The sequence below is a fragment of the Bolinopsis microptera genome, chromosome 7 (genome assembly GCF_026151205.1).
Source record: "Bolinopsis microptera isolate Bmic1 chromosome 7, MBARI_Bmic_1.0, whole genome shotgun sequence".
In the NCBI taxonomy this organism is placed as follows: domain Eukaryota; kingdom Metazoa; phylum Ctenophora; class Tentaculata; order Lobata; family Bolinopsidae; genus Bolinopsis; species Bolinopsis microptera.
The window spans coordinates 8,100,462-8,124,053 of NC_087078.1; the positions used below are offsets into that span (position 1 = coordinate 8,100,462).

The 23,592-nt window shown below is 36.7% G+C and overlaps 3 protein-coding genes across 7 annotated transcripts in view; all 3 read left to right on the forward strand.

Moving 5' to 3' along the window:
• Window positions 1-5: 5 nt before the first annotated feature.
• The window catches only part of LOC134818850 (spermatogenesis-associated protein 7 homolog), a 94,758-nt gene continuing 71,171 nt past the window's right edge, over window positions 6-23,592 (forward strand). Inside the window, exon 1 of the mRNA XM_063828542.1 lies at window positions 6-35. The gene's annotated coding sequence lies outside the window, so the exon portion shown is untranslated. The remainder of the gene's footprint in view (window positions 36-23,592) is intronic.
• LOC134818847 (homeobox protein ceh-31-like) overlaps window positions 3,384-23,592 on the forward strand; it is an 81,044-nt gene continuing 60,835 nt past the window's right edge. For both annotated transcript variants that reach the window (XM_063828533.1, XM_063828535.1), the window contains exon 1: window positions 3,384-3,389. The gene's annotated coding sequence lies outside the window, so the exon portion shown is untranslated. The remainder of the gene's footprint in view (window positions 3,390-23,592) is intronic.
• LOC134818829 (eukaryotic translation initiation factor 5B-like) overlaps window positions 3,576-23,592 on the forward strand; it is a 114,200-nt gene continuing 94,183 nt past the window's right edge. For 2 of the 4 annotated variants that reach the window (XM_063828509.1, XM_063828510.1), the window contains exon 1: window positions 3,576-3,602. Coding sequence is in view for 2 of the 4 variants with exons in the window: in XM_063828507.1 (XP_063684577.1) it covers window positions 11,518-11,604; window positions 11,771-11,910; window positions 12,085-12,238; window positions 12,720-12,911; window positions 13,119-13,205; window positions 13,463-13,559; window positions 13,674-13,828; window positions 14,026-14,130; window positions 15,293-15,415; window positions 15,634-15,776; window positions 15,872-15,953; window positions 19,428-19,473; window positions 19,627-19,715; window positions 19,916-20,034; window positions 20,239-20,397; window positions 20,622-20,755; window positions 20,897-21,033; window positions 21,625-21,773; window positions 22,051-22,219; window positions 22,536-22,617; window positions 22,877-23,025; window positions 23,192-23,320; window positions 23,448-23,529 (2,809 nt within the window). In the remaining 2 variants the exon portion in view is untranslated. Of the gene's footprint in view, window positions 3,603-11,442; window positions 11,605-11,770; window positions 11,911-12,084; window positions 12,239-12,719; window positions 12,912-13,118; window positions 13,206-13,462; window positions 13,560-13,673; window positions 13,829-14,025; window positions 14,131-15,292; window positions 15,416-15,633; window positions 15,777-15,871; window positions 15,954-19,427; window positions 19,474-19,626; window positions 19,716-19,915; window positions 20,035-20,238; window positions 20,398-20,621; window positions 20,756-20,896; window positions 21,034-21,624; window positions 21,774-22,050; window positions 22,220-22,535; window positions 22,618-22,876; window positions 23,026-23,191; window positions 23,321-23,447; window positions 23,530-23,592 lie in introns of those variants that run through there. The other 2 variants (XM_063828507.1, XM_063828508.1) reach the window with 2 other exon arrangements.

A 23,592-nucleotide genomic window follows, 5' to 3' on the forward strand; every position in this document is an offset into this window, starting at 1 on the left:
ACTTTCAACACTACTATATAACAAATAATTTGAGCCTGAAGATGGCGTTGACGCCGAAAATTTGCCCTTACTCCTAACTTCCTTGTTTCACTTGTCCTTGTCTCTTCCAACCGGATAATATCCAGATATCAGTATACAGTGCTAATTAAAAATTTCTTTGAACTTCATTCTCAAATTAGATTTTAAAAATTCAAAAGTAAATATACAATAATTTTATTAAAACTTTCTCACACATACTTTACTCACAGGACAAGACTTGGAAAACAGTAGCCTAGGGTAATTTTAATTGAGATGTGTGTGACCAGCCAGTTATAATGTTTGGGAAATAAGATTTGCGCAGTCAAAATCTTTGACAGTCCAATCAAGCAGGGCGTGATTATGTTGATTCGTTAATAGCGCACGTTTTAGCTTACCTCGCAAGCACATTACACTAGTAGTAAAGTCAGTCATTCTGAATTTTGGGGTTAAAATGTTAAAAATTTTGGTTGATCTAGTGTTGTGATTGTCAGGTGGGTCTGCCTGACAGATTAGAAGGCAGGGTTTCCTCGAGGAACATGTGTAACCCTCATGTAAGGATATTGGAGCACGGAATTTCATTATCTTGTAGAGCTCGAGGTAACTGTGGTATGTATAGAGATTTTGTATAGCTAGAATATTATTATGCTTAAATATCGGTTTGGTGTGCTCTTTTATGAAAAATTTTTGGTCAAGATTCTGGTGTCCTATAGGCCTAGTACGTGCACAAGTCTTAAACTTATCAAAGTGATCAATCATTAAGGTGATCAATCATTAAGGTCAGTCACTGAGTTACGATCTAGGTATTGGAAACTGAATATCAGGAGAAAACTTTGATGAAAGGAAACTAACGAAAATGTCCTACGGTTTGGACATTTTCAAATATCACCTTTCCACAGCCCAAATTTCACCATTTTGACTGAATTTTTCTTCAATAACCAGTTAGTGAGTTCACTATGAATGCCAAAAGACACCATTGAGGTACTTAAAGCTAGATTACACAAGAAAGCTTTGATAAACAGGAAATCATCAGACTAGAACTGGACTGATTTTTGAAGATTTTCAAATTAGGCTTTTCTGCCGTTTCCTTGACCAAAATTTCACAGTTTTGACTGAATTTTTTACCAGTGATCTAGGTTTAGGAAACTGAATACCAGGAGAAAACTTTGATGAAAGGAAAATAACGAAAATGTCCCACCGGTAGGACATTTTCAAATATTAGCTTTCCATGACCCAAATTCCATCATTTTGACTGAACTTTTCTTTAATTTAAGCTTCTAGTTCAGGAATCAATTCAGCACTGATGAGGGATGTGTTCGCTCAACTATCAAGTAGTATTCTTGCTGCAAGTATTTTACCATTGTACACTTGGAGGGGGATTATTTAAAACATACAAGTGATACGAAAAGTTTGTTTTCAGCAGGAGCTTTCAAAATACATGTATAAATCGTCTTCAGATGGGGATGATGTTGTGAAGGGGTGATTATATTATGATGTAGTGGTGTCAATGATGAGTGGTGTGTGACGTGCAAGGGTGGAGTGGAGAGGGTGGAAAAATGTTTTAAGTTTACAATACAATAACATTCAAATTAAAAAACAAGGCTTCTGAGGTCGATGAAAAGGAAATGCCAGATGGCCTGGGCTTTAGAGATAAAGCAATCTTGGGAAGGATGGGGTCCCATAGTGAGCTACATTTGAGGGCACGATTAGTTCTGTTCATGGAGGGTTGTCTTATCTGAATAGCGGCGTGTTCTGTCAGGTCAAGTTGAGATCGTGTGGTGAGGGATTTGAGGACTTCTATGTTGTTCCAGGAGATGGAATGTCCAGTGGTCAGGGCATGATGGGCGGGGGCGGATTTGATCCTGTCTGTGGTTTCATCGAAGGCATTGTTGAGTCTGTAACATCGTTCGTGTTCTTTATTTATGCGGTGGATCAGGGATCTGTAGGTCTGTCCGGTATACTTGGAGGGACATTGTGAGCAGGATATCTCGTAGATGGTGTTAGGAGTGAGTTGAGTGGGGGGTGTGGTCTTCGTCTTGGTGAGAAGGTTGCGGAGAGTAGTAGCTGATGAGTGGGTCACTTTGATGTCGTGTTGTCCGAGTATCTTGGAGATAGGTTTGGAGAGTGAGGGATGGAAAGGAAGGGAAACGCTGAGTGCGTGATCTCTGGTCTGTTGGTTGAATGATGCTAAGGATTGATGTCGGGGAGGGTTGGTGAATTTGTGGTGAACTTCGTCCATGATGGTGGTGATGCAAAGGGGTGGGAAGCCGTTCTGAAGGCAAACGTGTATGACAGTCTGTAGTTCACACTGAATCTGTCTGTCTAGTCATAAGTTTGCTCTTCTCCTATTGTCTTTCTGCTGCGGACGTTGTCTGTCTCCTCTTGACTTCCCCTGGGTGTCCCTCTAAGTATCCTCTCGAGTATCCTCCTGACTTCTTCTCCTCACATTCATGAGTACTGTGACCAAGCTTCTCAGTTTCATCACTTTTTCTTTCCTCTTTCCAGTTCTCCTCATGCTGGTCTAGAAGGTAATGCTTAATGGAGTCCAATTCTCCTTTCAAGGCATCTAACTATACGGTGTGGTCTATGAGTCTCTGATTCTCTTCAGAGTCTGCTGCAAAGACAAACCCATTGTCTTTCTCTTGCTTTATGTTAATCTGCGTCTCCTGCTTTGTATGGTTCTGGGCTTTGTCTAGCTGTGGCTGCAGCAACGCAAACATTTCCAGTAATTCCACATCTGTCATTGCCGCTTTTATCTTCATAAAACTTAACTCCTGAGGGTAAGAGACCTAAGAATCTCAGCAGTACAACATCATTTGAGAATTTTGTGTCTTTCCTTAATTTCTTTAATATGAAGAATCTAGTCTTGAGCTCTCAGCTCCCCAGTGACAGAACACTCAAAGAACTTTTGAACCCCTAGAACCCGTGATAGTTTACCATCGACAAGCTCACTCAACCTTTGAGCGCTCTAGATCATCATTAGTATTTTGTTCAATAACCAGTAATGCAATCTCCACTTCTCCTTCATTTCTGCATACGTAGACGGGAAGAGAGTCAATCTTCTGTTTGTCTGATGCAAATAGTGCCGTTGCTCGCAGTCTTCCCCAATCTTGAATGGATTGACCCGGCATCAGCGCTGAGATGACATTGACTGGTGCCATATCTCAAAACTTTTCCTGTCTTCTGAATGATGTCAAATGATGGAGTAGTTTGCTGTTTATTAGTCTCATGATTGAAATACTGATAGTTGGGCGTTGACGCCGAAAATTTACCTACATTCCTAACTTCCTGTTTCATTTGTCCTTGTCTCTTCCAACCGGATATTATCCAACTATCAGTATTTCTGAATGATAAGTGTTACAAAATAATTTGAGGTTATTATGTGAGGTTCCAATATAGTGAACTATTCAATGAAACTAGGTGATTGGTATTAAAACACTAGCATGAACAATATACAACTTACATGGAACTGAGTTACATGGAATAACCGAAAGGGGGATGTCGTTAGGTAACAGTATATATTATATATATACAATAGGCTGACAGTATTTTAATACTTTCAACACTACTATATAACAAATAATTTGAGATCATGAATACTATGTTGTCACATTGAAACGTTGAATAATTCATTTCCTGATAAGAGCCTTTTCCTTGTCGCATCAAACGGGATCAATAAAAATTAACCTAAGAAAACATTTCAACTATGCGACTCATAAATAATATTCCAATCCAGATTTTACAGTATTATGAATGATGCAAAAGATCATTGAGGTACTGAAATCTAGGTTACACGATACATAAGAAAGCTTTGATAAACGGGAAATCATCAGACTACAACTGGAGTGATTTTTGAAGATTTTCGAATTAGGCCTTGTTTGTTTGTTTGTTTGTTTATAGAACCCGTCCCCAATCTGGTATTGGAAAATGTCTAAACTCATTTCTGATCAATCATTTACCAGTGATCAATCATTATAGTCAGTGTGCGTGATACAAGTCTCGATCGAGGTATTGAAAACAGTTGCTCAATAGAGTCCAGTTCACCGAAATATTAATATTAAGGAAATTTACCAGGATTTGTTAATCAAATTGATTTGAATCATTAACATTTTTGTCAAAATTCAGGTATTTTTGTTGACTCCAGCAAGGCCCATACCCCCCTTCGGCCCTCTCCCTGTCAGCAACCGTCATCATTTCCAAACCCCCTCCCTCCACCCTTGGCTGCTGATGTGAATGCTCCCTTATCTAGTAAAATTTATTCAGCGTAAATGAAACCGTTTTGAATAGCAGTATCCTATTGCCATTTTCCACATTCATCACTTTTGGTTTCGGATATCATAAAATATTCTAATAATGATTCATGTTTAATCTTGGTAGGTATTACCCATCAGAGTAATTTTCTCAACTTTTTAAAATTGAGCTGGGCTGGTTTCCGGTACAAGGTTCAGGGGCAGCTGCAAGAAAATATGAACCACTGCAGAAGGTTGCCACCATTTGGATCTTAGATTGACTCAGAAAAGGGAGTGTTAATATTCCTACTAGAAAGAAGAAACTGTTGGGAATTAGACATTTTAGGTCTTTTCGAAATAGCTGCTAATAGTAATGAACTTTCAGAGTAGTGCATATGGGAGTATGGGTCACGTGGCTTATGTTCAGAACTTTTGAATGTGCTAGGTTTATAAATGCCAAAATAAAGCCACTATCGTCGAAAACGCTATTATTTTTGTTTACCAATATCCTCAAACTCGAATGAACGTGTCCATATAAAATATATACAAATTGAAACGATGGGTTAAGTCAGACAATTGTTTCAATCATGAAAGCATGATATTGTCAGTCTCATGATTGAAACAATTGTTTGACTTAACCCGTCGTTTCAATTTGTATCTAGCTCACAGCTTGCCGATTGAGCACTGTCGGCTACAGTCGATGCCACCCACAATCTTACTATATATAAAGCGAGACGATATATATATATATATTTGAGACATTCAGTGAAACAGTAAAACACGAAATTCACATTAAGCTATCGATTGTGTAATCTTTACATGTCTCATTCTGAAAGCAAGTTTATTAAAATAACTGTTCTATGAAGTAAATTAAAAACATGACAAAAATAGATCAATACTGAGATGGGAAATTTGTGAGTAAGTCTCATTCAATCATAAGATATAAACAAAAGATGCAGAGGTGAAAGTAAACATCAAAATGCAAGTGTCTGTGGAAAGATTAATATTAAAACATATCATATAAAGGTCAATTTTTTATTTCATTAAGAGCACTACGTTTATTAAGTCCTCCAAAATCACTGAGGGTCATAAGCTGGTTTTGCCAAAATGATTCTCTTTCTTTAGCAACCCTACTTCTATCTTCTAAGGTTAAACATTTTATAAAATCTAGCTTTTCAAAAATAATAACCTCTATCTGATCGGATAACTCATTGTCAAACGTTTTTAAGGGCTCTTTGGTAAGATTATGGAACTGGTTATCGTTAAAATGACAAGAAATTTCACAACTCCTAACCGCTTTCCTAATATGTGATTTGTGGTTCTGCCATCTGGTCTTAAAATTGTTAACTGTGCTTCCTACTGAAGCACGTCTGCAGACTTTATCCCTTACTAGATAGCACACCCCTACTGTGTTGCAGTCTAGTTGTCCAATGATGTTAACAGTGTACCCCGAGTGGTAGCTCTGAGCTGTTTTTGATTCACAAATATACATTCTACAGGCTTTACATCTGGAGTTACAATGATAACATCCCCCCTCTTCTATACTAGTAGGCAGAGCCACATTTTCAGTGTTAGAGTTTAAAGCTATAACATTACTATCTTCATGATACTTACGATCTTCTGAAAGTTTACTCGGAACTAAAGTTTCTTTGATAGTTTTATTACCACGATATGAAACAAATACTTTACTAGGCTGGATCACAGACTTTAAAAGGGGGTCTAGGCCAAGGATAAATTTATTCTTGTTAACTATTTTACCAATTGGAGGTAAGTTAGGGTCAAAATCACAAACTAAAGGAAAACATCTTTCACTCTTCTTACTATTAGAGCTTGTAAGGTTTTTTGAAATCAGATCATCCCGTTTAAGTAACTCAACTTTCTCAAAGGATTTATGGATAAGATCTTTATTGTAATTCCTATCTTCTAGATATTCACTAAATTCAATTTTACATTTCAAATACTCTTCTTCCTCTGAACAGTTTTTGAACACTCGATGTGCTACTCCATATGGAATATTCTCTGCTATGTGTGTAGGGTGGCAGGATTGTGGGAGTAAATAGCTATGGGCATCACTAGGTTTGCAGTACGTCCTAGTTTCTAGCTTGCAATTTTTCGAGTAAATAAACAGGTCTAGAAATTCAGTCCCCTCTGTAGAAGGTGTCGACATTGTAAACTTGAGGTTTGGATGGTATTGATTGAGCCAAAGTAGGAACTGGTCTAGCTTCTCCAGTGACTCAGTCCAAGTGATGTATATGTCGTCACGGTATCTGCCATAGAACTCAGGGGTTGTGATTTCTTGGCTCTCCACGATCTTACTGTCCAAGGGGCTGAGAGCTGAGTCTGCATACTGGCAAGCATTATTTGGACCCATCGCAGTTCCACTTGTCTGTACATACATGTTGCCATTGAAAACAGTGATGTTGTTATCCAGGGTTATCTCCAAAGCTTCCATAACGCAGTCTGTGGAGAAAAGTTTAGTACTTCTTTGGTCTAGTAAGGTTCTACAGGCTGGTAGTCCAATCTCCTTTGAAATGCTGGGGAACATGTTTACAATATCAAATGTAACGTGGTAGATGGTCTTCCCAGTCAATCTTCCTGACTCATTGAGTTCTTTCATCTTCATAAGTAGATCATTAGAATCCATGAGGCAGTGGGGCAGGGTTACCTTCTTTAGTTCTTCTGCTGTGAATATTGAGAGGTTCTTGATGTAAGAGTTACATCCAGTGCTGATAAGTCTCCCAGGGTAGTTTTTCTCTGGTTTGTGAGCTTTCAGGTTCATGTAGTTTACTCCAGGTTCATTTTCCTCTTCACTAGGTGTTACCCATTCCATAAAGTTTGGGGTCATGCCAGGGCAGTCAGCATCTGCTGAGTATTTCAGAACCCACTCTTTAATGGTGATGATGGTTGTGTGGATCTGTTGTTGTTGATCCGATACTTGTTTGAAAGTGCTCTGATCTTTTAGAGCAGCTTCTACTCTATTGATGTAGTCTGATTTGTCTAACACAAAGAACCCAGTCCCTTTATCAAATAATCGAATTACAGCATCATCCCAGCTTTTGAGCTCTTGGATTGCTTTTGTAGTCTCCTTGTCTACATTCCTAGGAGCTGGCTTTGGTTTTCTAGGGTGATTAGATATCTGTTTCTTGACATTGCTGATGAACAGTTCTAATGCATGATTACCACTGTTAGAGAAATTCTTCTTCTTTGAGGTTTTTATTCCTAGAACTTTCTCCATTTGCTTTACCTTCTGGTCAAGGGTTTTCTCATGTTCTTCTACATTTTGGGTGGGGATTACAACTCTACTGAGGACGAAACTCATTCTAAGTGAGTTTGCCCAGGAGTTTACATCTTCTACTAGTTTATCTCTGTTCGTTTTAGAAGGAGTAACTGCAAATGATTCTCCAAGGTGGAAGACAAACTTATGAGCATTTGTAACTGTTTTGGACGAGAGATTAATGACAGTTTTGTCTAATGCAGCTTGGCTGACATTGTTTCTGTTAAGTGGTCTTGATTTTATCCCATCCCTCCTGTGTTTATGGACAGATTTCCTTTTTCTAGGTTTAGTGACTTTTGATTTTTTCTCCTTGCGCCTACGAGTTCTCGTTTTGGTTAGAGATATCCTGGGTACTTCTGGTTGTTCTGGTAATGAAGTATAGCTGTTTTTGATGTATACCTCTGTTCCATTCACCTTGTCTCTATTTAACTTAGAATCGTGTGTTTTCTCACATTCCAGTTTCTGTTGGCGGATCTTGTGTTGGACAGTAGCCATACCTCTCTCAAAATGGTTTGTTGGCACAGCAGTTTTAAACTCATTTTCCAGTTTGTAGTAGTTCTCTCTTAGTCTGTTTGACCAGTTGTGGTAGTAGAGGATTAAGATATCCAAGATTCTGCTAGCTGTGAATATCATCATACTGGCGGTCAACTTCTCTAAAACAGGGTCTCTGACACTACACTGAAATTGACACTGTTCAGAGATACCTTTTGGTATTGTTGATTGTTGCTTGCTTTTCATAAGGTAGAAGTACTGCTGTTGTATACGGATGTTTTTCCTTCCAGCATTAGACAAAGCAGCAATAAACCTATCGGAAGTGTTAGTAGGTCTGTGGTACATATTTTGGGGGAGACTTTGTTGCGATGAGTGTGGAGAGTGTATTAACAAAGTTTACAGACTGGTGCACAAACATGAACGTAGACAAAACACTGATATGACAAGGACAGGATGAACTTCTGGATCACTCTACTGGTAGAAGATCTGGCGGAATCTAAAGAAGTCAGTGTGATTTGACTGTTGCTTTCTGATTGTAGATTCACAGCACGGAAGTCCAGGTAACTGTATTCACTGATGTATATATATTTGAGACATTCAGTGAAACAGTAAAACACGAAATTCACATTAAGCTATCGATTGTGTAATCTTTACATGTCTCATTCTGAAAGCAAGTTTATTAAAATAACTGTTCTATGAAGTAAATTAAAAACATGACAAAAATAGATCAATACTGAGATGGGAAATTTGTGAGTAAGTCTCATTCAATCATAAGATATAAACAAAAGATGCAGAGGTGAAAGTAAACATCAAAATGCAAGTGTCTGTGGAAAGATTAATATTAAAACATATCATATAAAGGTCAATTTTTTATTTCATTAAGAGCACTACGTTTATTAAGTCCTCCAAAATCACTGAGGGTCATAAGCTGGTTTTGCCAAAATGATTCTCTTTCTTTAGCAACCCTACTTCTATCTTCTAAGGTTAAACATTTTATAAAATCTAGCTTTTCAAAAATAATAACCTCTATCTGATCGGATAACTCATTGTCAAACGTTTTTAAGGGCTCTTTGGTAAGATTATGGAACTGGTTATCGTTAAAATGACAAGAAATTTCACAACTCCTAACCGCTTTCCTAATATGTGATTTGTGGTTCTGCCATCTGGTCTTAAAATTGTTAACTGTGCTTCCTACTGAAGCACGTCTGCAGACTTTATCCCTTACTAGATAGCACACCCCTACTGTGTTGCAGTCTAGTTGTCCAATGATGTTAACAGTGTACCCCGAGTGGTAGCTCTGAGCTGTTTTTGATTCACAAATATACATTCTACAGGCTTTACATCTGGAGTTACAATGATAACATCCCCCCTCTTCTATACTAGTAGGCAGAGCCACATTTTCAGTGTTAGAGTTTAAAGCTATAACATTACTATCTTCATGATACTTACGATCTTCTGAAAGTTTACTCGGAACTAAAGTTTCTTTGATAGTTTTATTACCACGATATGAAACAAATACTTTACTAGGCTGGATCACAGACTTTAAAAGGGGGTCTAGGCCAAGGATAAATTTATTCTTGTTAACTATTTTACCAATTGGAGGTAAGTTAGGGTCAAAATCACAAACTAAAGGAAAACATCTTTCACTCTTCTTACTATTAGAGCTTGTAAGGTTTTTTGAAATCAGATCATCCCGTTTAAGTAACTCAACTTTCTCAAAGGATTTATGGATAAGATCTTTATTGTAATTCCTATCTTCTAGATATTCACTAAATTCAATTTTACATTTCAAATACTCTTCTTCCTCTGAACAGTTTTTGAACACTCGATGTGCTACTCCATATGGAATATTCTCTGCTATGTGTGTAGGGTGGCAGGATTGTGGGAGTAAATAGCTATGGGCATCACTAGGTTTGCAGTACGTCCTAGTTTCTAGCTTGCAATTTTTCGAGTAAATAAACAGGTCTAGAAATTCAGTCCCCTCTGTATATATATATATATATCTGTGCCATTTTACTGACACCACGGCATCAACTTTAACGCGACTTTCCGCAAAAACCGTAAAAGATATACAACTGAAACTTTTTTGACTGGGTCAAATGCTTTTATGCTTTTCAAATCAGCATGAAAAAATAAAAAATTGGCCAAGGAATAAGAGTTTTAGAGCCCAAAATTTGGACCCCCAAGTGGTGTCAAAAACGCGAATTAAATAGGTAATAATTATTTTAGTCTCTTGAGTCTTGACACCATTTTAGGGTTATACGGGTTCCTGCTAGTTATATATAATAATATATATATATATTTTGTTGCTGTACTCCTACACATTAAAAGTCGGTGTTGATTAGATCTTCGAAATAGTTCTTTGCATCATTTTATTAAACATCGTTATCTGAGATAAAATTATTCTAAAAGCAACTGGAATATACACAAATAGGAAAGGAAAACAAGTCTTAGGAAGACGTACAAAACTATGTGACTCAAAACGGTACAAAACTAAAAAATACTGAGTAATAATCAAACGAAAAGAATGGCTGCGTACATCTACATCTTATCTAATCTATTAAAGATTAGTTTCTCGGACAAAGCTAGATTTCTCTGAATCAAGCAGTAAAAATATTAAAATAGTGATGAATATAACACGTCTCTGATGGCAATATTGTAAACTATATATGCTAAGATCATGTTAAATAAAATAAAAATAAAAAAATAAAATATATATATATATTCAAATTGAAACGACCGTTTGAGTCAGATATATATATATATATATATTAAGGAAATTTACCAAGCTTTGTTAATCAAATTGATTTGAATCATATAATAATAATAAACATTTTTGTCAAAATTCAGGTATTTTTGCTGACTTCAGCAAGGACCAGACCCCCCCTTCGGCCCTCCCCCCGGCCCTGTCAGCAACCGTCATCATTTCCAAACACCTCCCTCCAGTCACTTCAATCGGGGAGATGTGTGATTGTTTAAGTTGACTTATTACCTACATGTAATGTGAGATGCATATGTAAACTAGTTAGGAGATCGCTTGCGGTATGTAGTTGTATTTAAAAAATGTGTGTAGTCTCCATTCATTACATTTACATCCCTCACAATCGACTCATAGAAAGCTTGTTCATCTCTTTGCTAATAACAAACTTATTTTTTCACTTGCGTCTTTGTACAATGTACATGACAACATACTGGTTAAAAATGCACATTCTTTGACATTAGGTTTATTTCAAAATTCAAATGAATTTTACATCAATGATTACAATTACATTTACTCAAGACCAAAATATTTGCAATGAGGCAACAACATGATTTATGAAAGTTAAGAAAATATGAATGAAACTCAACACCACCAGACTGCAACTGATGATGATTGTAGTTAAATTATTAGATTATATAACTCTTGCTAATATCCATCTCTAACTGTAACATTAAATTCAGAATTATGTCACAATGACAAAGACAGTTGAGAATTATTCATGTCCGTAATATGTGTAAAATCGGAATATGGGACTTGGCAACGAGTATGAGAGCATAGTTGAAACTGACATCGAAAGTGAGATCAAGAACCACCTCAAGGAAGGCATTCAAAAGGTAAGCATTTCTAAATTTGATTAATTTCAATGTTATATAATATATCGGGAGAATGGAATTATTACCACGAAAATTATGATTAATGACTATTCACTCTAATTTTAAGCTTTTGATTGAAAAAAGGTAACTGTCTCTAATCTGAAATATCACAAAATTTTAATTACAGCTACTCGTACTCACAAACAAGTCAATTGAATTGGAGGAAGCTGCATTAGATGAGTTTGGTCAGATCATCTTCACCCTTTTACAAGAATTAGTTGACTGCGCCCCACTTACCACTAAAGATGTTGAAGATTATGTCTCCAGGTATTACGACTTTTTATAATAATGTTTGTACCCTCTCAAAGCAACTTTATTGAACTAAATACTTCTAATGTGTTCACATGTCTTTGAATTTTGATATTTTATATGGAATATAAAGTAGTGTACCTCGTGAAAGTAAATTAACGTTATTTAAGTTAAATAAATCTGAACTCGCAGAGCATACCCAGAAGACATATACAAAGAGTGCAAGCTAAAGGGACAAGCTGTCTACAACAAACTACACAAGAAAAGGGGCACTATTAGCAGGCGTATTAATGATGGGTTAAAACTGAAATTTCCTGTTGAGGCCATATTTCTTTCTTGTAAAAAAGTTAGTTATTCCTTTGCATTATTTTTGTGCATGACACATTTTAATATTCATTTAATCTTTATCCTGACTCGCAATGAAAGTGATATTGTTACTTTTGCTAAAATGTCACAAAATACTGACCAACAACAACAACAACAACAACAACGTCACAAATTATTCCAATAATCGCAATTGTGGGACTTTACTTAACCTGCTAGCATATTGTATATTGCGAGGTTTGCCAGTCAAGTATCACGTGTCACGGTATCATATCACGTGTCACGGTATCATATCACGTGTCACCTTATCGCTCATAACCCTATCATAACTTCAGTGGTTACCAATCACGTGACGTCAATATGTGCTGATCAATACGTTTATATAAGGGTGTATTTTCTACAAACTAAATCTTAGTTTTGCTAATCATGCTAATTATGTTAATTAAACTAATAATATAATTAAACTATTAACATAATAAACCTAATGATAACTTCACCCCCAGGAATGGGACCGCCGTGGTGGAAGTGTGGAGTACAAGCTCATCGTTTACATGTTAGCCATGTTAGAACACATCGCTACACTGTTACTGAAGCGCGCATCTGCGCTTGTGGAGGAACTGTCCAAGAATAGTGGTGGGAACACTAAACCAGTCATTACCTGCAAATACATCAAGATTGCACGAAACTATCATGAGGTATTTATAATTTATATCCCCTTGGCCCTCCCCTGATCTTTAGAAAAGGTCTACTGTATTTTCCGGTTTGGCCTAGACTTTTCCTTTCGAGAGAAGAATTTGATTACTTTCCGGGTTTGTATTACAAATGTTTTTGGGATGCCAGCACGAACAGAATCCTTGATTAGTTCCCGAGTTTGCCGAATAAGGAGACACTATTCGTTGCAGGAATTGCGGAAGTTGTTTGCAGATGAACGAAGGGGAACTGTGATGAAGCCAGCTTTTAGAACAGAACCTGCTCAGACTTACGAAGAGGTAGAATAAATACAGGGCAGACAACGCCCTATTTTATATTTGTCAATCTGCTAGGTTTAATAATCAGACAGAAAGAATTATCCTTTTCTTGAGAAAATTAGTACTTTACGTATAATAAACATTTAAGGATACAAATGTCACTCCATTCCTTATGAATTGCCCTCCCCTAAAATTTAGATTCTTTGGTGTTATACACGTAGGGTGAAAGATATTTCAAGGATTGTAAACCTCTATATCTACATACCTTTCCTTTTCAGGCAGTCAGACGATTTATGTCAGATCAAGCTAATTACATAAGGGATTTACAGATTATTGTCAACAAAATCATGCCAATTTTCGCCAAAAAGGAATCAGGTAAGTCAATTTTCAGCAGTTTACGTAATCGATTAAGCGGAGACATTCTTATGTGTGGTACCTTAGAGTGACCGCATTATTGGAAGCTAATGTCTCACAAATGTTTTAATTCAGGACTATCAGAAGACATGGTCGATTTGCTGTTTGGAAACGTCAAAGAAATCTTACTTTTTGAGTTAATATTTCAAAACGACCTGGAGGAAGCCAAGGAAATGATCAGACAAGACTCCTCATTTCACGTTGGAGTTGTTTTTGTCGAGAAAGCTCTGGTACGTGCTGGTAATTCCAATATAGTAGAGTTTGTGACATATTGGCATTTGTAGTGGGACAAATTTTGCCAACTTTTTTGGAGCGCGCGATTGTTAATTCACTTACTTTGTTGGCGCGCACGTACCATGATTTGTTCTGATGCGTAGATCCATTTATTTGTTGCACCTCCAATAACATCATATTACTCGTTTTGCAGGTTGAAGATTATGACGTTTACGCGTACTATGCGAATAACTACAAGGATGTTGTCCCCATATTTGAGAAACTTCTTGATGATCCAGAATTTGTCTCTTATCTAGAGGTATTTTGACCGGCTGATTAAGCCATAGTTTTATCTCTTCACTTTTCAGTTATCAGAATTGGGTCGAACTTCTTAGCAGTAACCACCTTTTTTTTTTTTTTTTTTATTGAAAATCTTTTCAAAATAGTACATACATCAATGTAATTGCATGAAAATAACACGGTCAAAAAGTGATTTCTTGCGATTGAACTTCCTAATTTACAGTGGTCTCATCGGAGCTTTTGCTTCTGACTGCTAGCGTATTAATTTAGCTGCCACTGTTCTTGGTTACAGTATCTTATTATGAGATTATGAAATGACTAGTGTAACCCGGGCCGTACCTTCGACCAGGACTTCATCACTATCGCAGTTGAATTGCAAAAGTATAAACGGTACAAAAGCATGAACTCGCCCAGTCGAAACCGGCCGCATTATAACCAACACGTATCCAATAGTAATACTTAATAAGAAATCTTGCGGCTCCTGGCTCTACTGCCAAATTACCTCATTATATACCAGAGCTGTAATTAGGGGAGCTGTAATTAGGGAGAGATAGTGTGAGAGAGAGAGAGAGAGAGACAGAGGGAAAAAGAGTGAAAACTTTAATCATTTGGCTTCGTCAGAGTTTTGTCGGCACTATACCGAAAAAAAACCAGTCCCATATCTCTTACCGTTTTTTGATTTAACCATTCGTAAATTACAGACAGACAGACACACACATTACTTGAGATTATTAGTATTATAGATGCAAGTACCCCTTACTGTTTGGGACAGAGCTGCATTGCCTTAGGGCCGTGGAAAGGACCTGTACAATGTACATGCATCGCATGGATTAATTTAAGCTCGTATATCCATCAATTAATGTTGGTTTATGACGCAATAAAAGCTTAACGAAGTTTCTTCCTTTCATTAAAGTCAACTACTTAAAAAAGAAGTAAACCTTAAGAAATTATTCCCCTCATTGAGCAATTTATTTTCCATAATGACGTAGAATTAATGGCATCTTACATAAACCTTTATATGATTATTTGATTTCGTTCTCGTAACCCCTTTACTTTCAGATTTCCGTTATCTGTTAAAGATAAATAACCTTCTTGGGGATATTTATAATGTCAAAGCTTTGTATGAATACTAGAATTTATATGTTTATATTTAACATGGTAAAAACTGGATCCAATTCTAGGGGGAAGTCGAGAGTCTAGGATTTACACAACCGTATGTGACAGACAGGATTATCCCTCGTTTTATGGGAACGCTGCTCAAGGAACCTTTGTATCATCTGCTTCATATTCATCAGACTGTTGATGTGAGTTGTTAGTAACAATGAGGCATCCACTATTTGCAATCTTACATCTCTATAAAATTCAGAAAAGCTTACCAAGTTTATGTTGCTGAGCGTGGTGGGGGGGGGGGGGGGGGGTGTGTATTTGTGATTTAACTGAGAAAGGAATTGATCGTGATCCTAATCCTATTGTACTACCAAAATCGTTGCACGCACTGATTTTAAACTTCCTCTTTTTGCAGGATTTACTTACTTTTATGAGTGCCCCGAATCTGAACACAGAAGAAGACAGAAAAAACGAAGTGGAGTTTTTGAAGCAAACCATGGAAAACTTTGCAAGGATTTCAGATATCTTGCTGCAGATAGAGCAAGACTATCCACACAGGTATGATAGGAATGCTGGACGAATTATCATCTCAGAAGTGTAATCTAAAATCTATGACGCTGTGTTAAATAAATACTATTTCCACCTTTTTACAGGGACAATGCTCCTCACCTTACACCAAGAAAAGCTGGCGTCCTGAGAGCATACAGTGCTTTCGAGAAGATCGAACATTTTGGGGTGAGCAAACCGATGTTAATGAAATGATATAGATAACGTATATCCTGATCAATCAATTGATTTAGTGTTTTAAATATTGTTAATTCAATTTAAAGATTTTTATGATAGTTTACAGTCATTTTTAAGGGTATTGTACAGGTTTTTATCAAGTTTTAAAGACAGTAAAACAGCATCTTAACACATATTCAAGTTTGTAAAACGACCTTTATCATCAAAAAACCGTAAGGGAACTTATTTAAGTTTTCCAAGTCATAAATCCGGAACATTTTACAAAACCAATCTTTCGATCCACACAGTTATGTAGTCTGGCTAAAAAAAGCACCTTCGTAAAGTTTAGACTACCCTAGAACTACCTTTCACTTTCTTATAAATGACAGTGAAAAGCGTGTTCCAATGTTTTGTCTGTGTAGATTTATTTACCCCCTCAAGAAGGCACTGCTGATTCTGCAGCAATATCTTCTCCTGAAGATCGTGCTTCTCGCTCTCTCTCTACCATAGAGTCCATGTAGGCTTCGTAATCACCTGGTTCTACTTCCGAATCCTCTGCGGAGGTGTTTCTTGATTGGTAAATTATTAATTAATGGATGTTTTTATTTATCGTCTCAGTGAAAGTTGTGGTCTAAACTTATGGTTTTGAAGTATTGATCGGTATATTCAGTAATACATAAATTGTATACACTTATAGTCTGAAATAAATCTGAATATTATAGTCGATCTTGATTTGATGGGAATTGTGGTCGTTATGTGGTCATTACGTGGTAAAGTTTAGGGTTGTGGGACGGTGTGAATGTGAGTTGGCGGTTTGTGCCCGCCCAACTGAAAACAAACATTTGGCACAGACCCAATAATCTTCATTAGGAGTGGGGCTAACCTAAATGCATCTGCCTTCCACTCTGGGTAAATGGACCAAATCCACTTGATAACTACTAGTAAGTGTAGGGTGCTAACTGCTAACTGCCGCCTCCCCAATACAGGCAACATTTCTACATGTTAACATATCTAAACATATGTAAACATACCAATATCTGCGAATACTTCATGTTCTTCTATGATATCATCTTCATCCTCGTTTTCTGGAACAGAGGCTACAGCTACACTTATCAGTAGTGTTATCAGTAGGGATATTTTCATCCTAACTAGGAGGTAGAGTTATCAAATATAGGTATGAAATGGTTGAAGTGAGGTATAATAGACAATTAATATCCTACAAATCATTTAAATGTCGTTATATTTCAGTTTCCATGTCTTTCTAGCCTTTTCATTTTTTCATGTGCAACTTGTAGTAGTCATCTATATTGTTTCCAGGAAATCTAACATAGTCCGTGGGGCGTTTTATTGATAGGAATGATGTTTGTAAAAATGTAGAACACGTACTCTTTTAAAAAGAGGGATAACTTCTGCAGAATAATGCGATGACATTATGTTTAACCGCACTAACGAGTACTGACTGAGGACTCGAGTAACCTCATCCTCAGTGGTTTGTATTCGTCCTGTTCTCCCTGCTTTTAAGGCAGCTAATGGTGATGAAAACGGCCTAAAATCGCAAAAATATGTTGAATAAAAATTAGGTTGTCAATGATCATGCGCTATCCCGGCTCATCTGTACGATCATTTCGTGTCTGTACCGAGATTAATTTGTCACTCCTGGGTTAGGATGGTGTTTGCGGTTTGGTCAATTGGTCTGATGTATCGATCCTGTAAATCCTAAATTTAATAAAATAACTAATGCGGTAAAACCTTAATTAGATAAAACAATAACTGGACATAAAAATGCAAAAGGGCTCGTGCAATGGGAACGGTGACTCAGGAGTCAGGGTAAATGACGTGTTACTACCGGTCACCATTTTATCGGGTTTGAGGTTTTAAGCGAGCGTAATTTTTATAGCAGGAGATTTAAGGTCCAAATATTTGAAAAACATGCCAGAGGATAGGAGAGTTAAAACTCGCCATGTACAAAATTCAAGGATTAAAATTGAGGACAGTCTTCAAACTACATATTGTATTCTTAGTACAACTTTTTTGTGTCAGTCCTCCGTGGGGTGAGTTGGATATCATTCACATCTGATATTGACATTACACGTATTTGTAGTATCAACATTCATGTCAAAGAAATCCTGTTAACGTATTAACGATATCATTTTTTATCAAGTTTACAAAGACACGTTATAAATATCCACTGGAGTTTTTCACTTTTACATGATTGCCGAATGTCACATTCGCATTACCAGATCGTTACTCTTACTTAGAGATCTAAAGTACGTATTATAGGTATTCATGAGCTCATGGATTGTCCCCAGTAAATTCAGAAACCACAGTAATCAGTAATGAGAAAGTAGTCAGTGGTGACAAAGCCAGTGATGACCACGTCATTGTCTTTATAAAGATTTAGTGACACTAGTCTAGAAAGTTTCCAGCCCTTGAATTCAATCCAATTCGAATCAAATCAACATTTCATGTAAAAATGATAGTGACGTTACATGATTTTACGAAGATTAATGTCAGATATATCTGTGTGGGGGAGTGTCTGGTAATGTCCTCTTTTCTTGTGAGTTTGAGAATAAAGCAGTAGTGGATATAACTGAACTTTAACGTACGTGACTGAACATTAGTGAACATTAGTGGTGTTCTTATTGTCCCTTCAATCCAATTATATCAAACTAATAAAATTGAAATTTTGGCTGCTCTTATAGTTTGGTAAGCACTATAAACAGATTCGTACAAGATATGGAAGTGTGGGAAGTAAGCAAAACAAAGAGTGAAATACAGGGTCAATAAAAAGTGAATGGTAGTAAACCACAGTGGTAGACCATTTCAAGGGTTTAAGGCTCTATTAGCTCAAATTTAAACGAAATATGACTTTCAAAATAACCCGAATTAAGTTTCAAATTTCAAATTATAGTGACAATTCCGGGGAAAAGAGAGACGATGATTAAATGACGTGTTCAAAGTTCAATGAGTGCAGAAATGACTACATTCTGTGTATAGAATAAACATACTACTTGATACATAACACGTCTTTAATCTGCATATACTATACAGTGTACAGTATACAGTGCTGTACAGTATATAGTGCTGTGCACTGTCTGAACACACGTGGGAAAGTGTGGCATATTCTGTGTTATCAGCAGGTGTACTCAGGCACTGGGTATAGACGTCATTTTTAGGATCAAGCAAATTCTGTGAAAATAACTTCTTTAAAAAATCCTGCCAGTCCTGTTCAAGGAATCCAAAATAAATATAAAACAGTAAAATTGTTAACCGCATGAGTGTAAATATGAAAACAAAAACAGCACAATTTAAAATAGTTAACAAAAGATTTAAGGATGACAACAAGAGAAGTTGTACTTCTGTACTATGAAGTGTATATAAAGAATGGTGTAGGTAACAGGTAGGTGGCATAAGGTATAGATACGTTTTGTATAACTAGGTTACTTTTCTCCTCTAACTATTGAGTAACAAAGAAAACCTTTTCAGGAGAGCTATCAGACCTTCTCCCAGATCTGCAGCGAGCACATTCTTAGTAAGTACTGTGAAAACTGTGAGGGTATTCTTCTACTTACTAAAGGAGAACGATTCCTTTATAACAAGTTATTTGACACTTTTTTACAACGATAAATTAAATAAAATGGATAATTAGTTAATAAAATAATTAACTAATTAACACCGCCATCAGATGGAAACTTGTACATCGCTACAGATAAACGAGAACCAAAACTGAAGCACTGCTACTTATTTGACGGCATGATCATCATATGTGCAAGGGTATGTTTGTTTGTCTATCTTTCTGATTACCTATCTGTATGTTCTTTTACCAATCTCTGTCTGTCAGTTTGTCTGTTTTTTTTTTGTTTGTCTGTTTCTGCTATTCTACCGCAAAGCGCCGTTTATCTGCTGAAATGCTAGGTTTATAATTTCAAGTTTTCTTGTTGCTGCATGGCCGGGCATGGCAAACATCTCTTCAGGACGTAAACGCCAAAGCAACCAACCTCCGAACCCCCTTCAAAGAAAAGTACTTGGTCAAGGATCTGACTCAGATCAATGATTATGGTCCTGAAGATGCTTGCTTTGATGTTGTGTTCAGGTTTGAAAGTTCAGGATTTACCAGGAGATGTTGAGATGGAAATCTGTGGTTATATTGTGGCTTTCGGATTGTTCGCTATTATGTTGCAACGTTGCTTTATTTGCTATTATCGCTACTCTTAGCTTCCTTAAATTTGCTAATTAACTAACAAAATGTGATGAACCAATTAATTAATTACCAAATTAGCTAATTCCAACCCGATAGAGATACAGAAATTAAGTTCCAAGCGAAGAACTGGCGTCACAAAGATGAGTGGGTATCAGCTCTGTTGATCCTCACTGCTCGAAAGGTCCTCACTCAAGTGGCACAACAGGAAGAAACTACCTATCTAGACTTTTATTCTCTTCTCCCTAGCCAATATGGGTAATTTATCTTCCGTTGCTTGCTTGGGGTTGTTCGGGGTATCCTTGGATCATAGGGGTGGCATAGACTATCTGTTTTCATAATAACAAGTATAATTTTGTTTGAAAATATCTCTAAATTTTGTTAGTTACTCGATAACATGAAATGGTGCAATAAAAAGTTAAGGTCCTACAGATAAAAAAAGCCATTATATAATATTTCTAAATGGGATCTTACTTGCTTAGGTTTACGGAGCCGGATACAGACAGCAATATTCGGTTTATCGACAACAAGTCCAAGAGTTACACCTCCATACCTACCATCGCTCAGGGGACACTAGCTAAGCTTGTCGAGCGAGTCACTTACCATAAATACACAGGTAAATTACATTAAATTGATTATTTTTATAATCATTTAATTAGAATAACTGCCTCACAATATCATCCTAGCACCTTACAATTAATAAACATAATTAACATAATTAACATAATTAAATGTAATGATTACGCTTTGTCTTTAGATTTGGCACTAGTGAAGCAGTTTTTGACGACATTTCGGTTTTTCGCAAAACCTCGCGAGATCTTGGAACTGCTGATGCAGAGATACGATATTCCTCTTCCAGAAGACTTGGAGAACAACACAGACGATATTGTCAAGGTTTGTGTAACTACACTCTCACGTGTTTCTGTGAACTGTTAATCTATAAATTGGAAATTATTACGACGAAAAAGAATAAAAAACACGTTATCTAATGATGAAAACGTTAGAAAATATCTGTACTCAAAGATGTTGCTTAGCAACAACTTGCTATACAACAATTATATAGACGACACACAGACTAGAGTAGAAACAATATGTTGGTTAGAGACCTAAAAGAACATAATTTTCATTTCCTACTCCCACTTTTTCGAACTCATGATACTATTGTGGAAGTAAGAACCTATTGCAGTGGTTGCCTCGGAACAAAGCTTGGCAGAAAAGCCATTAACAAACACCCATACAGAATACCTGTACCGAAATGATAAAAAGTCTCCGAATGTATTTCTGTACTTTACCTAGTTCATGAATACACAGAAAAGCATTGCTATACATGCAACCGGTGGACAACTCGCATTGTTATAGTTTTGGTTCGAGAGGGACATCAATACACGAGTATACAAATCTTCAATTTACTCAATACTCACGTATAAGACTAAGAGAACTTAATATGTCCATTTCATCTAAATAATTTCCTCCTTTTAATTGCAGATCGAAATAAAGAAGAGACTACAAAAAGAGTACATAAAACCAGTACAACTACGTGTTATCAACGTTATGCGACACTGGATTGATTATCACTTTGATGATTTTGAAAAGGAGACGGAACTTGTGTCAATCATGATGGGATTCTTTGAAGTGTAAGCTTTGAAATTATTGCGCAACACTTTTCTGACATGTTATATTTCATTTCCGCCTGATAAAGCTATTTTGTGCATGTGTGACATAAGCATTTATTTAATTTACCATCGAAAAATTAACTATCAGAATTGTCATAGAAAAGATTGTAAAACAATCATAGTAGTACTAAAAACTAAAAAGTACAAGTTTTTGAGAGAGTGGGGTTTTATTTGAGGAATTTGAAAACATAAATAGCAGAAACCCCAGCCCCTACTAGTACTAACCGTTCCACATCAGTTGTAAACGAAAGCAGACCACAATGAGAAAGTGGATAAACCCGCTGGAGAGGACTATACAGAGGAAACAGGAGCACCAGCAAAGAAAGAGAGGGGACAGTGTGGTGGGGAGCTCTGAACCTGTTGTCTGGCATCTCTCCCGGCTCCAGGAAGAGTACTCCTTGTTCTCCGTGAGTAGTGGGGGATTGTAGTGATATTGTAAGTTGTTATTCTTTACTGGAGGTGTAGGAGGTGTAGGAGGTGTAGTCACTGTTACTGCGGAGTAACAGTCGCATGTTGTTAGACATAGCGGAATCGTAGAATATATTGCAGGGTAATGACTTACTATTGATAGGGATGGTAAAAGCTATATCTTTAGTCTTTGCTTGTCGAATCTGTCTGAAGAGTTCACTAGTATGGATAAATAGGTTTCAAATAATCAATTATTTAATATGTATGATAAACTGATTAACCAACAAAGAGTAGCTGACAGAGTAAATATTTCAGTTACATCCTCTGGAGATCGCAAAACAAGCGACCTTGATTGAAAACGAGTTTTACAGAAGCGTCACCCCTCAAGAGTTACTCGGTCAGTTTAAAATATAATTCAAGTTTTAAAACTGGGTTTTAAAATACTAATTAGATTGGTTCATTCGACGATGAAGATAGTGAAATACCGAATCCCGATGAAAAAATTGACCCTATTTTACAACCTGAGTACATTTCTCCCCGGGCTATTTACTAATTTACTGGCCGGAAAATAGTTTAATTTTCTATTTACAGTTTTTCTGCATGTTTGTCATGGCCTCTGACTTGGGTAACTAATATTTGAACCAGATGTCTTACAGGGTCACACGAAGAGAAACAGGGTGGCAACATGGCTAAGATGGTCAACTTTTCGGAGCGCTTTGTCTTCTGGATCCGCCAGAGCATTGTGGAGACTCAGAACCTTGATGAGCGGATATACGTAGCTTCCCGAGTTTTCGAAGTTATGGAGGTTTGTGGGGTTGTGCAGTTTTTTTCATTTCGGTGTTTTCATATTGTTTTCAGAATGACATCGTATGAGCGTTTTGAATTGTAGCGAATTCGTCAATACAATGGGCCATGATATTGTAATTTACCAGATTTAATGGAATATTTTATAATAACAGCATTTTATTTAGTATCTGAAAAGTATGAACAACTACACTGGTGTGTTCGAAGTTAACAGTGCTTTGAGAAGTGCGGAGGTTTACCGATTAGACCACACCGTTAAGAAGCTCTTCAAAGAGAAAGAAGAAGTCCTGAAAGAAGTGAGTTCGTTAATTAATTAATTTATTAATTAAATTCCATTGTTATATCAGTGACAGTTCAAAATATGTTTGGGTTTGATTCTCCTAGTTTCGTGTCTTCATGTAATCTACCAGTATTATTTCTCAGGTTGGTGATTGGCCAGCAATGAATTTTAAGAGCTACAAAGAACTGTTGAAGAACTGTGATCCTCCTTGCATACCTTTCATTGGTACTAGCTACTATTTTTCATTACAAATTTATAGTTGATCAACTGAACTCGCCATACACAAAG